At 42.4% G+C, this 12,974-nt stretch overlaps 2 protein-coding genes across 2 annotated transcripts; one reads left to right on the top strand and one right to left on the bottom strand.

Annotated features, from left to right (window-relative positions):
* Nucleotides 1-3,104: 3,104 nt before the first annotated feature.
* On the bottom strand, nt 3,105-6,105 carry LOC117864784 (zinc finger BED domain-containing protein RICESLEEPER 2-like). The gene is made up of 2 exons (XM_072295047.1): nt 5,889-6,105; nt 3,105-5,156 (listed from the first exon to the last, which is right to left on the bottom strand). The coding sequence occupies exon 2, from the start codon at nt 5,142-5,144 to the stop codon at nt 3,111-3,113; it is 2,034 nt and encodes a 677-aa protein (XP_072151148.1). The 5' UTR covers nt 5,145-5,156; nt 5,889-6,105; the 3' UTR covers nt 3,105-3,110.
* Nucleotides 6,106-8,260: 2,155 nt separating this feature from the next.
* On the top strand, nt 8,261-11,981 carry LOC117862931 (adenosine kinase 2). Its single transcript, XM_034746481.2, has 13 exons — nt 8,261-8,477; nt 9,008-9,061; nt 9,350-9,396; nt 9,501-9,532; nt 9,647-9,748; nt 9,850-9,917; nt 9,990-10,066; nt 10,533-10,630; nt 10,700-10,770; nt 10,947-11,013; nt 11,088-11,210; nt 11,437-11,497; nt 11,719-11,981. Exons 1-13 carry the CDS (start codon nt 8,386-8,388, stop codon nt 11,859-11,861), a joined length of 1,035 nt encoding a protein of 344 aa, XP_034602372.1. The 5' UTR covers nt 8,261-8,385; the 3' UTR covers nt 11,862-11,981.
* Nucleotides 11,982-12,974: the final 993 nt, after the last annotated feature.

Raw genomic sequence — 12,974 nt, 5'->3', positions numbered from 1 at the left:
CACGGCTTATGTAATTAATTTTATAATTAGTTCACGTTTAGTCCTTCTAATTGGTATCAAATATCCGATGTGATCCGCACTAAAAATTAAAAATTAGTCCATAGATCCAAACACCCTGACCAGTGCAAACTAGCAATCCATAGCCGAAAAAATTGACCGCACGAGGAGAGAACTAGGCCTGTTTTGGTGATCTTGCACAGCACATTATCTAGTTCCCCTTTTGTTTTCTCTCTCCCTGTCTTCGTTCAGCATGCTGTTTATGTACTGTAACAATTGGTAATTCAGTAACATATACTATAAATTAAACCCATAATTCTATTGCAAATTTCAGAGGCATAAGTAGTTTCCAAATCTGCAATACGGTTGCAGGTAATGTAATGCAACTGTGATTTTTTTTTTGGATCTTAAAGGCATACATAAACCAGAAACTAAAGGTAGTGCTCACCTAACGTTCGACAATTTGATCCTTATCTGATATCAGTACGCCAAGTCACCAACCATGATATCAGTACTGTAGTTCGATCACCAAGATTCAAAAAGGAGCACCTAAATATCTGACTTAGTACAGTACTAGTACATACTCCGGAAGGAATAAGCCATGCTGTATCCCATGGAAAACAAAAAAGGTATGGGACAAAAACCAGACTATTCTCTGTGGCAGTTCTTTCAACAATTCCTTGTTCAAAAGAAATGAAAGGACGACCTAAGCTCCGAGATCACAACATTTCCGAACACAGGTTCCTACTGACAAAGGTCAGAAACATTGGGCTACTTAATTAGGCAGAAAACCAGCGAGAGTATCATATGCTAAAAAGATAGCTGAGGTAACGTAGCAAGATTTCTCCTCACGAGTTTGAATCAAGGCAGCAGCTTCAAAGAAGATCCTGAGCAGGTCAGAAAACCTTCATGGATAACGTATAAAAGACAATTCTAGCTTACTCGCCAAAAGAAAAGACAATACTAGCTGACTAGAATAGTTGTGATTACGTTATTGAACTGTCAAAGTACAGCTCTTCGGTGGACGTGCAAACTGTCATTGTTTTATCCATTACTCAGTTGAGGGCACGCATTAAGTTTATTACTAATCCTCTCCATGTGCTAGTGTCTGGTGGTCAAGAACCATGTGCTTCCACCTCTGTTAATCCTCCTATGAACAAACGACCACGTCCTAATAACGACCTAAACAATTGTGCTTTCCTTTGTGTTGACGAAATGGCCAGAGAATATAATGCATGGTTCATCTCACGGTACATGCCAATCAAGCTGGTAGCTGTTACATGTACGGATATTTTTTTTTTTTGTTTAGCTGGAGAGGCCACATACATGCATGACATCCGATAAGGAAGCACGTACAGTACTTGCATTGCCATTTAATTTCGTTTGGCACAAATAGTGGCTATCCGTATTCCGTAGTATCGTACATCTCAACCTGTTAATTGGGTTGGAACCCAAACTGTAACCCCACCAACCCATTATCATAAATATATAAATTTAACTCACACCAAATCAAACTTCCACCTTCACACACCATACCACCCCAAACTTTTCAGTGCATAAGTTATACAAACTGCTTGCCAAATATGGTTACAACCCAATAAGAACCCATTAGATAGCTACTAGTAGTCAAACAAGTTGCAAAGACCTATGTTACATATATATATATATAGGTTGTTCACGCTTGTGCTTGATTGCTCCCTGGCTGGACAGACGAGACGATGACCCAACTGCCGACCAGACCCTGGTTGTTGCCATCGTCCAACCCTTATGCTTATCTCCTCACAGGAGCTCGGCGAGTTGCGTTATCTTTTGTTGGCCACCAGTTTCTGGTTCTTCTGGCCTTTGCTTGTCCATGTCATTCTCACTTTGCTCCTGCACCTGCCAAATGCCAATGCACATGTCTCATACCTGCTTCAAGTGATCCACAAGTCGCTGGACATGAAAACATGGGTGCAAATAGTCTTTCAAAAAAAACATGGGTGCAAATAGTCTTTCAAAAAAAAACATGGGTGCAAAGAAAGCCACAGGTAGACCGTCATGTCTATCTGTGCAGCTGCTTATGTGGCTCGCATGCACAATCATGAGCTTGCAGATGTGCGGCTCCATGAAAATATTATCAACATGCCCCTAGGACCAGAATTAATTGAACAGATATACATCGATGCTGTCCAAGTATGAGACAGCGACACCAGGTAATTTGAGATATATATACTGATAGGCAAGAATTTGAGAAAAAAGAAGCGAAAACAGCACATCAACTAGATTACAGGCTTACAGCTAGATTTACAGCACATCAATTTGCTTTCTTAAACTGGATTAGGCACGTGTTACAGGCTTACAGCTAGATTTGCACTGTCATAAGTAGGATAACAGGAAAAAAAATAGCAAATGATGCAGTATATCAACTACATCCCCAAGGCTAGTACATTCCAAAGGCACTAGCATTCTTGCAATATGAGCAGATACATCAAAAATAACTTGTTTGCTACTCTGCTCCATGTTGGTCAGTTAAGGTCTGGGGCGCAGCATTGAAAACAAACAATGCACTTTCAGCAAGAACTGAAGTACATTAATTTAGCTACGAAGTCAGTAAAAAAAATCTGAATGTTGACAGGTTAGTTGATGAGTGATCTATCAAACTTAAACTTTATATTCTAAAATGGACTAAATGGAACCTCAACTAGAATTTTTCAGACAACAATATCTTTTTCTTTACTTTTCCTTTTGCACTTACTTTTCAGCTTTGCCAGAAATTTCACAAATTTACAACAATAAAGAGCATGCAGCTCTGAGGAAAGGATGAGAGCTTACTGTTGCTAGGATCCAGGAAGCCAATGGCCACAAGAGCTCCAGGTCCCACATGAGCCAAGAACTTCCTCCATTTTGGCTGTTACCACCAACAAAAAATAGCTGGGGCAGAAACAAAAAAGGGGACTGAATTTTAACTGAAAACATGGAAATACTTCAAAGAAATAAGGTTTTCTACTAACATGGTAATACAAAAGTTAAAGCATTTAAAAGAGAAACCTCTATGCAACAGCATCCAAGAATTTAGTCCATTTCACTAGTCTGATGGAGTGGCAAAGGTGACCATTTCACTAGTCTGATCTTCACTAATTTGTTGACCTGCAATATAATGAGCATATAGTAAGTAACAGAATATGAACATGGAAATATGCACACATGCCAAAACAGAATGAGGGTATACCTTCATTGTCTGCATCTTTTTCCTTGAATAACCAGTCTTTCCCACACACAAGGGCTTCTAACATCTCTGGAGTTAGTGAGCTTCTTGACTCCCCAAGAATCCTACCTCCAAGACTAAAGGCTGATTCGGAAGAAACTGTACTTAGAGGAATGGCGAGGAAATCACGTGCCATAACTGATAAGATCGGGAACTTCTCAGCATGTGCCTTCCACCAAGCCAAAATGTCAAAGTTTTCAATATCTTCCACACAATCTTCTTCAAAGTAGATGTCAAATTCAGATTTTGGTGGACGAGTCTTTCTTCGACTTGACTTGAAGTTTGCAAATTCTGATCCTAGCTGCCTTTTCGCAAGCACCGGTGAGCCCACACAAATGCTGCCCTCACTTGAATATGTAACAGAGTATGCATTAACTCTCCTCAAGCGTTGCTCATACTCCAGGAAGTATTTTTTCATCCAAACTAGAGCAACATCAACACTTGAATCAATCTGATCTATATTGCTACAAATCTTCTGGTAGAAGAACTCTGCATATTCTGCTTTTCCCCTCGGATCTAACATTGTTGCAATAACAATTCCAAGGTTGACATCATAATCCTTTTTATTTCTGCGAGGAATAGGCTGGTTTGACTCATCAAAATCTCTACCCCAATACTTTTCAAACTTGATCCTCATGGCTGCAGCCAGGTCTTGTAGTGCCACACTTGTCTGCCAAGAAGGGTTATCCAAGGCATCCCAAATTGAAACAATTAAAGGCAAGAACATGTATGAAGTTGGTTTCCTATGAGCTGATATTGCTTTTGTAGCCTCTTCAAAAGTTTTAAGAAACTTACAGATTGAATCAGCTGTGCTCCATTCTTGTTCATTTGGAGGAATTTCTGCATGTTGATTTGCATAGCTATTCAGGACGGTCTTGTACTTGATTGCTTCTGCAACCATCTTGAAGGTGGAATTCCAACGGTTGGGTATGTCAAGAGCAATACCATGTTTTGTTGGAAGACCATTCACCACTGCAATTTCATTAAAAGCTTGCATTCTTGAGGGCGAAGAGACAATGTGCTTCAAGAGCTCCCGAATCTTCTTTATCCCCTCATGAATAATTTTCATCCCATCTTGAACCAAAATATTCAGGATATGCGCACAACATCTCACATGCAAATGTGCACCCTCAAGCATCAACTCATACTTGTGAGTATCTACCAACAGGTCACATGCAGTGTTGTTGTTACTAGCATTGTCCACTGTGAGAGTAAACAATTTGTTTCGTATGCCCCACTCAGTCAAGCAGCTAACAAGTGCTTCTTCGATAGCAAACCCTGAGTGTGGATATTTGACCTCTTTGAAACTTATTATCTTCTTCTTGATCTTGAAGTCAGGAGTGATATAGTGAGCTGTTACAACCATGTAGCCTAAATTTTGGATTGATGTCCACAAATCCGATGTCAAGCACACATGGGAGTCTAGGCTTTCAAGTTCATTCTGAATATCTTGCTTCATTCTCTGGTACTTCTTTAGACAATCATTGCGAACAGTTTGTCGTCCCATAACACTTAGAGTTGGCTGCATGGACTGAACCCATGGTTCGAAGTATGGATCCTCAAACTTGTTAAATGGGATTTCAGCATGTATGACAAACTCTATCATACGCTCACGACTAAACTGAGGGTCAAACACAAAGTTCTCTATGGGCTTCTTTAAGGTTGCTATGAATCTGTTCCTCTCGGCTTCCCCAATTACATGACAATATTGGGAAATGTGGGTTCTAAGGCTACTAGTTCCAGATTTGGTGCTTAACTGCATTCGACAATACTTGCAAACAGCTCTAAAACAATTATCCACTTCCACAAGATTCTGCTCAAAATGTTCCCACACCTTGGACCTTTTTGCACGTGTTTGAGTTGAATTAGAGTCATCAGAGCTTTCCGATGTGTTAAGAGACATGTTGAAGAATCCCTAACAATTTTATGACTTATCAGAACTTAAGTGACAAGATAACATCATATAAGAATTACAAAGCAATGACAGTATGTTTACATTCAATCAAAGACAGAACATCAACAAATGATTACAGATTTGGAAGAACCAGAACATGAACTTCTTGAATTTAGGTTTCCCTCAATTAATACACACCATTATCACTTGTGAACATCAACAAACAGTACAGGACACATGACTTGTTAAGTTGATGACCTTGCTGTTAAACTGCACAAATTTTGCATCCATATTCCATCTACACTAACCCTTTATAAATTTAAGGATGATTATTTAGAGCATGTGCAAGGCAAAGACAAACTTTCAGTCAGCTAGATGTCACAACTTTATTGTGGCAGTTTGTGCATTTAAGTTACAAGAATGATGTCTAACTCTAATTGCAATTCCAATGCCAATTTCAAGGGTGCAAAGCATGAACTCAAGTAATGAACAAATACTACTTGTTAATTGCTAGTTCTACTGGCATCAGCAAACCATCAAAAACAATGCAGACAAATTATGTAAGCAGTTTAAGATGCTCAGCTAGGCATTGACATCTAAAATGATACTGTACCAAGCAATGAAATATGAAATGCTAGCAAGCGAGGAGAGAAACCCAAAGCAAGCACAAATGGCCAACTACGTCATAACAAACTGGGACTAACAGTTGCCAAAAGAAACTATTAAAGAGATAGGGTTCCACTGACTAATTACCAAGTTAAGAAGCCTGCATTTATCATGCTCTGATGCCCATTACCATCCCGGAATGTAGCCAAGTGGATTCTGTGACCTTCACAGCGCAGCACACCAAACGGATGTTCAAGAGCTAACGCAAAATGCGTAAGCGCAATGCGTCTCTTCACTGTGTCGAGCTAAATGGATAGCTCGATCTGCTCAGCTGAATGAGCAGCCAATAGTAACTTCCTGAGCTAAATGTACGGTACATCCGTGAATCCACAGCGAGCACATGACCACCCACGCTCTGAACATTTCCCTCTGTCACGACAGAAACCAGTAGGATCGACCCAAAACGAATCGAGCGGTTGAGGGCCTCACGAAATTACAAAATGCAAGCATGCAAAGATTCATCCTTTCTCGTCAAACAAGGGGCGAGGTCTATCCGAGGGGTTCTGCAGAGAAGTGGAGCACGCAACAAAGGGCGTTCTGTTGGTGAACACATGTGAGACGGAAGGGGTGGTCGGTCGTTGGCAAGTTGCTGCTCCGTACCCGTGCATGTGGACCGTTAGTTGCCGCAGGGCTGGCCAGCCGGCCCAATTGCATTGGTTTCCCAGCGAAACTTAGCACAGAGACGCACAAGAACGTGTGGTATATATGCTAGCTGTATGCGTTTACTAGCTGAATAAGTCGGGCAGGATGTCAGTGAAGCCCTCCCGTTTCGCCAGAGACTGAACGCAGTAACTTTCAGCGCAAGTGCAATAACCAGACGTGTAAACTGCAGCCGGAAAAAGAATGCTCGCATGGGTCAGGATGAACCAACAAAAGGAAGCAAGCTATTAGAGAAGCTCTTAGAGACAGGTAAAAATGGACGGAACAACTATCTTTTTAAGCAAAGCTATTAGAGAAGGCACGTGTCGCTGTCGTCTACCAACCTAGCCTGACGGGATCAGCTGGTGCGTGTCCGTCCTGGGGCGCGAGCGCGCGAGGGAGAGGTAGGTGAGGAAAGCAGAGCACCCGTTTGACTTGGGGCTCTCAGATGTGCGTCATCGTGGATATGCATCGTTGAGCCCTCCGAAATAAGAGTTGGTTGAGGTCCCAACCACCCCTCCACTAGTTAGTCAGATCGAGTGGTGGTATTGTTGAACCCAACTCTTGTTAAAAAAATATACTAACCTTTAAAAAAAAACTATAGCCAGCAAACAAGAAAGGATCGCTCAACCATACTTGTAATGCCACTTACCACAACTCCACAAGGCACGCATGATGACGAATCAGGTGCCAGGTGAGGTGTGTGTTTATGGGTGAAGGTAAATGGGGGCTCTACATCGGATCAGGGATCACCCAACTTCTCTTGTCCATTAATCATACTCTTACTTCCTTTCCACAGGCACACTCATTTCTTTTGGAGAAAACACTCAATTTGCCTGGCACTACGCAAGGCAGCATCACATCCTGCTCCACTAAGCTAGATAACAGTTTTTTTTTTCTTGAAGTGTCTACCGATAAAATTTTAGAGGTAAAATCTATCAAATTTTATAATGTTGCATATGTAATATGTTATTCTCTAATATAGCAGTTATTATCGGCTCATGTCGTATGTGGCTGAAACATGAAGTACTATGCAACATGCAAGAACAATGCTTAAAATATAGTAAATGATATCTGCAATATTAGAAGAATCTGACATATTTTCTCTTCTAATATTACAAAATATTTTGAAACATCGAAAAATAATGTTTGCCACATCAAATACAACATTTAAAAGAATTTGACAAGACGAGGCCAACAGGTGGAATTACTACTGGGCCAGTCTTTGCCTGCACGCGGCGGGCGGTTCCGTCCGATCGACGCGGGACACGCGCTATAGCCCACTTGGTCTCACTGGGCCCTTGTGTGGTGTTGTCGCCACCTAAGCCCAACCAAGTAAACAATACGCGGTCCATTCCTTCTCGTTGCGTTCGTTTCGAACGAAAAAAACGCTACGCCACCGGCCGTCGTTGACCTCCTCCTCACCGGCGCCACTCGTGCTGTCGCCACCCAGCCGTCAAGACCGGACCTCCTCTCCCATAGCAGTATAGCACTGACAGCACACACCTCGCACCGCACGTAGCAGTCTCGTTAACCGGGCGCGCTCTGTCGGGACTCGGGAGCGTGGCCGCCTGCCGATGAGGTTCCGGTTCGGACGGGGACACGCCCGGGGCCTAGACTCCAGGCGAGGTCCGTAGCCCCTAGTCACGCACGCGTGGCACGCGTACGGTACGATCCGCGAGCGCAGCGCGGCGCGCCGGCCGGCCGGGCCAGACGGCACAGCACCTGCCGATGCGATGCGTGGGCCGAGTGGAGGATGCCGCAACGTGTTGGGCTGCCGACACGTGGGCCTGTGGCATCATAGGGAGCCGGGTGTTCTCTTCTTCCTTCCGTGACGATTTTCTTTCTCCGCGAACGAACATTCCGGGGCCGCCCCCGTGCTTTCCCAATTCCGAATTCTCCACCGGATTTCTCGCGCCGCCGCGGCTCAGTCGGAGGAGGGGAAATGGCGAGCGGAAGCTACGAGGGCATCCTGCTGGGGATAGGGAACCCCCTCCTCGACATCTCCGCCGTCGTCGACGAGGCCTTCCTCGCCAAGTACTCGGTTCCTACTCCACCACTTCTCTCCGCATCGCATGATCTCTGAGCTGTGCCCTACTTGTTGTATCGGCTGATACTTGAGCGTGTAGTTATGTTAGTGGTGGCGTGGTGTGGGCTTCAGCGTAACCGATTCACTATCTCTTTCGTGTTCGCCTGCGATTGTGCGCGCGGGTTGTTGAGGTGGTACCCCTGAAAATCTCTGAATAATCAGTCAGTAATCAGAAATATGCAGAGGGCCTTGGCGAAGCTACTAAGAAAATCAATCTAACACAAACCATTTTCATCATTCCATTTGGGCTCACTTCGCTTGACTGCGATGTTTTTGCTGATTCTTCTTCATCACCTGCCTAAGCCATAGTCCGCGGAATTTTTACCTTCACTTACGTTAGCTATAGCCTATAATCAGAACTATCTGGGTTGGATTTGATCCTGCCTTTTCTCGCGTGCTTGTTCGGAGTAGTGTGGTGGCACCTGGAGTTGTACCGTGAACTAATTGAGACTTTTCTCTCTCTGCAACCGTGTCCTAGGTATGATGTCAAGCCAGGCAATGCCATTCTTGCGGAGGACAAGCATTTGCCGATGTAAGTTTCTTTGCCATTTTACTTTCCTTGCATTATTCAATATTGTTGGCTTGTTGCTAGTATGTCGTGAATTCAGAATGTTAAACATGTTCTAGATATTGTCACGTTAAGCACACATGAAAGGAAAGAAAAAGTGTGTCTGAACCCTGAACCTATCAGTTTAGTAGCTTAATATCCGAGCTGACCAGTCCAGAAGCCATAGTGGAGAATTTATGCAGATAGCTGTAAACTGGCCGTTAAATATAAAAACCATGTGGATTTGTATGACCTGAATTTCTGTGATTCCAGGTATGATGAATTGGCTAGCAAGGGCAACGTTGAATATATCGCTGGAGGTAGTATTACGACTTGTTCTATGTTAATCTATTAAGTTACTGCTTGGAAGTACTGTTATTGTTCTTCTCTCACTTTTTATATTTGCTATGCTTGATTCTTTCAGGAGCCACTCAGAACTCTATCAGGGTTGCCCAAGTAAGCTCTGAAGATACTAAATCATAAATATCCAAATCTATTAACCTTGAACGGTCCTTATTATCATGCGTGCTCATAAGAAAGGAAATCATACCAATCCTGATTGCTTCTCAGTGGATGCTTCAAATTCCCGGTGCGACAAGTTACATAGGTTGCATTGGAAAGGACAAGTTTGGTGAGGAGATGAAGAAAAATGCACAAGCTGCTGGTATTAATGTAAGTTATAAGTTTGCTTTTGTTAATTTTTTTTCTTCTTCATGCAATGATTTTCACCCTTTTTCACCACTAGATGCTTAACGTTGGCATTTATACAACAGGCCCATTATCATGAGGATGAGAATGCTCTGACGGGCACATGTGCGGTCTGTGTTGTTGGTGGCGAAAGGTATGGTTCCTACATTGTCTTCACTAACAAAAGTGACTTAATTTTAACGAATTTTCTTCTATCTATAACCAGGTCACTCATTGCAAACTTGTCCGCAGCAAACTGCTACAAGTCTGAACATCTGAAGAAACCAGAGAATTGGGCACTTGGTAATGAAAATGGATAGCTAGAGTTGCTTTTTGTGATTTCCACCGTTATTTTCTCATGGTACAGACAAGGTTCACATGTTGTTTGGGCAGTGGGCACAATGTTACAAAACATCCTGCTTTGAATTTTTCCATTGTGCAGACATCTTGTGGATGTCCAGCTTAACATAAGTACATTTATAGCTTTGCATATAGCCAAAATTTTGAGTGGAACTGCACCATTATTCTTCATTTTCTGGGGTTTATTTTTAAGTAGTACTTTAGTACAGGGGGCGTAAGCAATTTCCAAATGTTATCTTATAAAATAAGTTCATTTGCTATGTTTCAGTTAACAACATAGCACCTTCTGGTACCTAGCTTATCAAGTCATTGTTGGCAGTTACTTACAAAGCATCTTTGCTAATTATTTGCACTTGGTGGATTTATATTATCGATCATGTTTCCTAACAATGATACTCCTTAATTGTAGTTAAGAAGGCAAAATATATTTATATTGCTGGCTTTTTCCTTACTGTGTCACCGGATTCTATTCAACTTGTTGCTGAGCATGCTGCTGCAACTAACAAGGTAAAATGGTGCCAGTAAAAAGAGACTGTTTTCCATTGATATCATTTCCATTAATGGCCATGTTTGCAGGTGTTTTTGATGAACCTTTCCGCTCCCTTTATCTGTGAGTTTTTCCGTGATGCCCAAGAGAAAGCTCTTCCGTAAGTGCTGGAAACTGCATGCATAATTATGTTATGTGACCTTTATGTGAGAGCAGTATATAAAAGGTTCAGTTTGGGGTGCAAAGCTTTATTTCAACTCTCTTGCATGTTAGGTTTTTCCAATATTTTGGTGTGCTATATAAAATGTATGATTTTCTTGCTGTTTCCAAACATAGGTACGTGGACTACATCTTTGGAAATGAAACTGAGGCAAGGACCTTTGCTAAAGTTCGTGGTTGGGAGGTAAAGTTTCATCTTGTGTTGTAGTTTTCACCTGGTTAGAAAGTTGTAATAAATTGCTCCGTAAAAAATTGTAGACTGAGAATGTGGAGGAGATTGCTCTGAAGATCTCACAATTGCCCAAGGCTTCAGGGACACACAAGAGGATTACTGTGATCACTCAAGGCCGTGATCCAGTAGTTGTGGCTGATGATGGAAAGGTAAACCTCCTGCTTTCCATGGTTGCGTATTGGTTCACTGATAGGCTTCATTGCATTGTGATTATTGTGAATTTTACATTCTGTTGAAAATATATAGATTATTTGCGGCACACTATCAGTCGTGACAAAGTTAACATTCACGTAATTATTGTGTATTGAACCTTGGCTACTCGAGGTAAATGTTTATCCTGATCCCTGATAATCTTAAATAATACGATGCTTGCAGGTGAAAACTTTCCCCGTGATCCTTTTGCCTAAGGAGAAGCTTGTGGATACTAATGGTGCAGGTACGCCGTAGCTTTCAGTAGTAATAATGTTAAATTATGTGCTGCAGTTTTCTTTTCTTGAGCAGCTGAGCCATCCTCTATTTCAACGTAAACTTTGTAGATATGTACCACTCTATTGAAACAACACAGTTGACCATTACAGTAAATGATTCTCGCATACGCTTTTGATGTTTATTATGTTCGCGTCGTGCTAGTTACTGAATCTAAGCATTGTTTGGTAGGTGATGCCTTTGTTGGAGGCTTTCTATCTCAATTGGTTCAAGAGAAGAGCATCGATGAGTGTGTCAGAGCTGCTTGCTACGCCGCGAATGTTGTCATCCAGCGTTCAGGCTGCACTTACCCTGAAAAGCCCGACTTCAATTAGAGCGATCTCTAGCATATTGAAGACATGTAAGGCCACAGTTTTTGTGACATTTCCTCTGTATAACTCTGCTCCTCAGCAGATCTGGCCAACATTATCTATATCAATCTCTAATTTGCGGCACATCTGTACTTATCCTTGTGGCGCGTCCTTGGTCGAATGGAGAATATGGAACGACAAAAGTAATCGCCGACATGGACTACAACCCTACATCCTTGACATCTGACAGCGTGTTAAGTGTTAACATGTTCAGAGCAGCTTTTTCGGACTGCTCCAAATCCTAGCGAGGCAGGACACGAAGCCAGAATGCCAAATTCACAGGACGACGCCACTCCCGAGGAGAGTAGAGGAAGCACAGGTGCCGTTGACGCCAAAGCAGCACCCAACGTCTGTGCTGTTTGGGTCGCCACTCGCCAGCAACAGCAACACAAGCAAAGGCGTGCAGAAACGTGCTGCTAGGCCGCCGAATCCTAACCGCAATATTTGTATTGAGGAAACGACAGTTGAAGGTACGCAAACGCCATAAATTTTAGTCCTGCTTTCATTTTCGGATAGTGACGGAGCAAGACAATACAGTAGCCTACTAACCTAGGAATAGCTATGTGTGATAATGATGTTTTAGGAGGTAAATCAGTTGCACACACAAAGGATGCAGAGTTTACTCCCTCCTTCCCAGATGGAGTATAAATTAAGATTCGAGAGTACCGAAGAACTACCTAAGGACTACCTAAAACCCTAGAGGAAGAAAAAGTGAAGAAATAATCTCACTCTACTATTTATATTACACACTTATTTTTTTTAAATGGCAGGAGCTTATTTTTTTGAAACGGGAGAGGTGCCGATTATATTAAAAAGAAGAAAAAGTCCAGACAGGACGAATATAACAAAATGAAAAAATAACAACAAACACCGGCAGGTTGAATTGGGTAATCAACACGTACCACACCACGTCATCGCACTCAACTCAACTAAACAACACATCGGTCGGTTGGATTGGGACATCAACATGTGTCGAACTCAAACACATCTCAAGCAGATTTGACTCCGCCCGACAACGGCAACACAATTGAAGCTTACCGCGGCACCCACCAACATTCACACTCATATAGTTGCCGA

The sequence above is a fragment of the Setaria viridis genome, chromosome 7 (assembly GCF_005286985.2).
Source record: "Setaria viridis chromosome 7, Setaria_viridis_v4.0, whole genome shotgun sequence".
In the NCBI taxonomy this organism is placed as follows: Eukaryota; Viridiplantae; Streptophyta; class Magnoliopsida; order Poales; family Poaceae; genus Setaria; species Setaria viridis.
The sequence above is the reverse complement of the archived record's forward strand: the minus strand, read 5'-3'. Positions and strand labels throughout refer to the sequence as shown.

Coding starts and splice junctions, on each gene's coding strand:
- LOC117862931 (XM_034746481.2), top strand. CDS start 8,386: ATGGCGAGCGGAAGCTACGAGGGCATCCTGCTGGGGATAGGGAACCCC. Junction 9,918..9,989: donor TGTGTTGTTGGTGGCGAAAG/GTATGGTTCCTA, acceptor ATCTATAACCAG/GTCACTCATTGCAAACTTGT. Junction 11,014..11,087: donor CTAAAGTTCGTGGTTGGGAG/GTAAAGTTTCAT, acceptor AAAAAATTGTAG/ACTGAGAATGTGGAGGAGAT.
- LOC117864784 (XM_072295047.1), bottom strand. CDS start 5,144: ATGTCTCTTAACACATCGGAAAGCTCTGATGACTCTAATTCAACTCAA.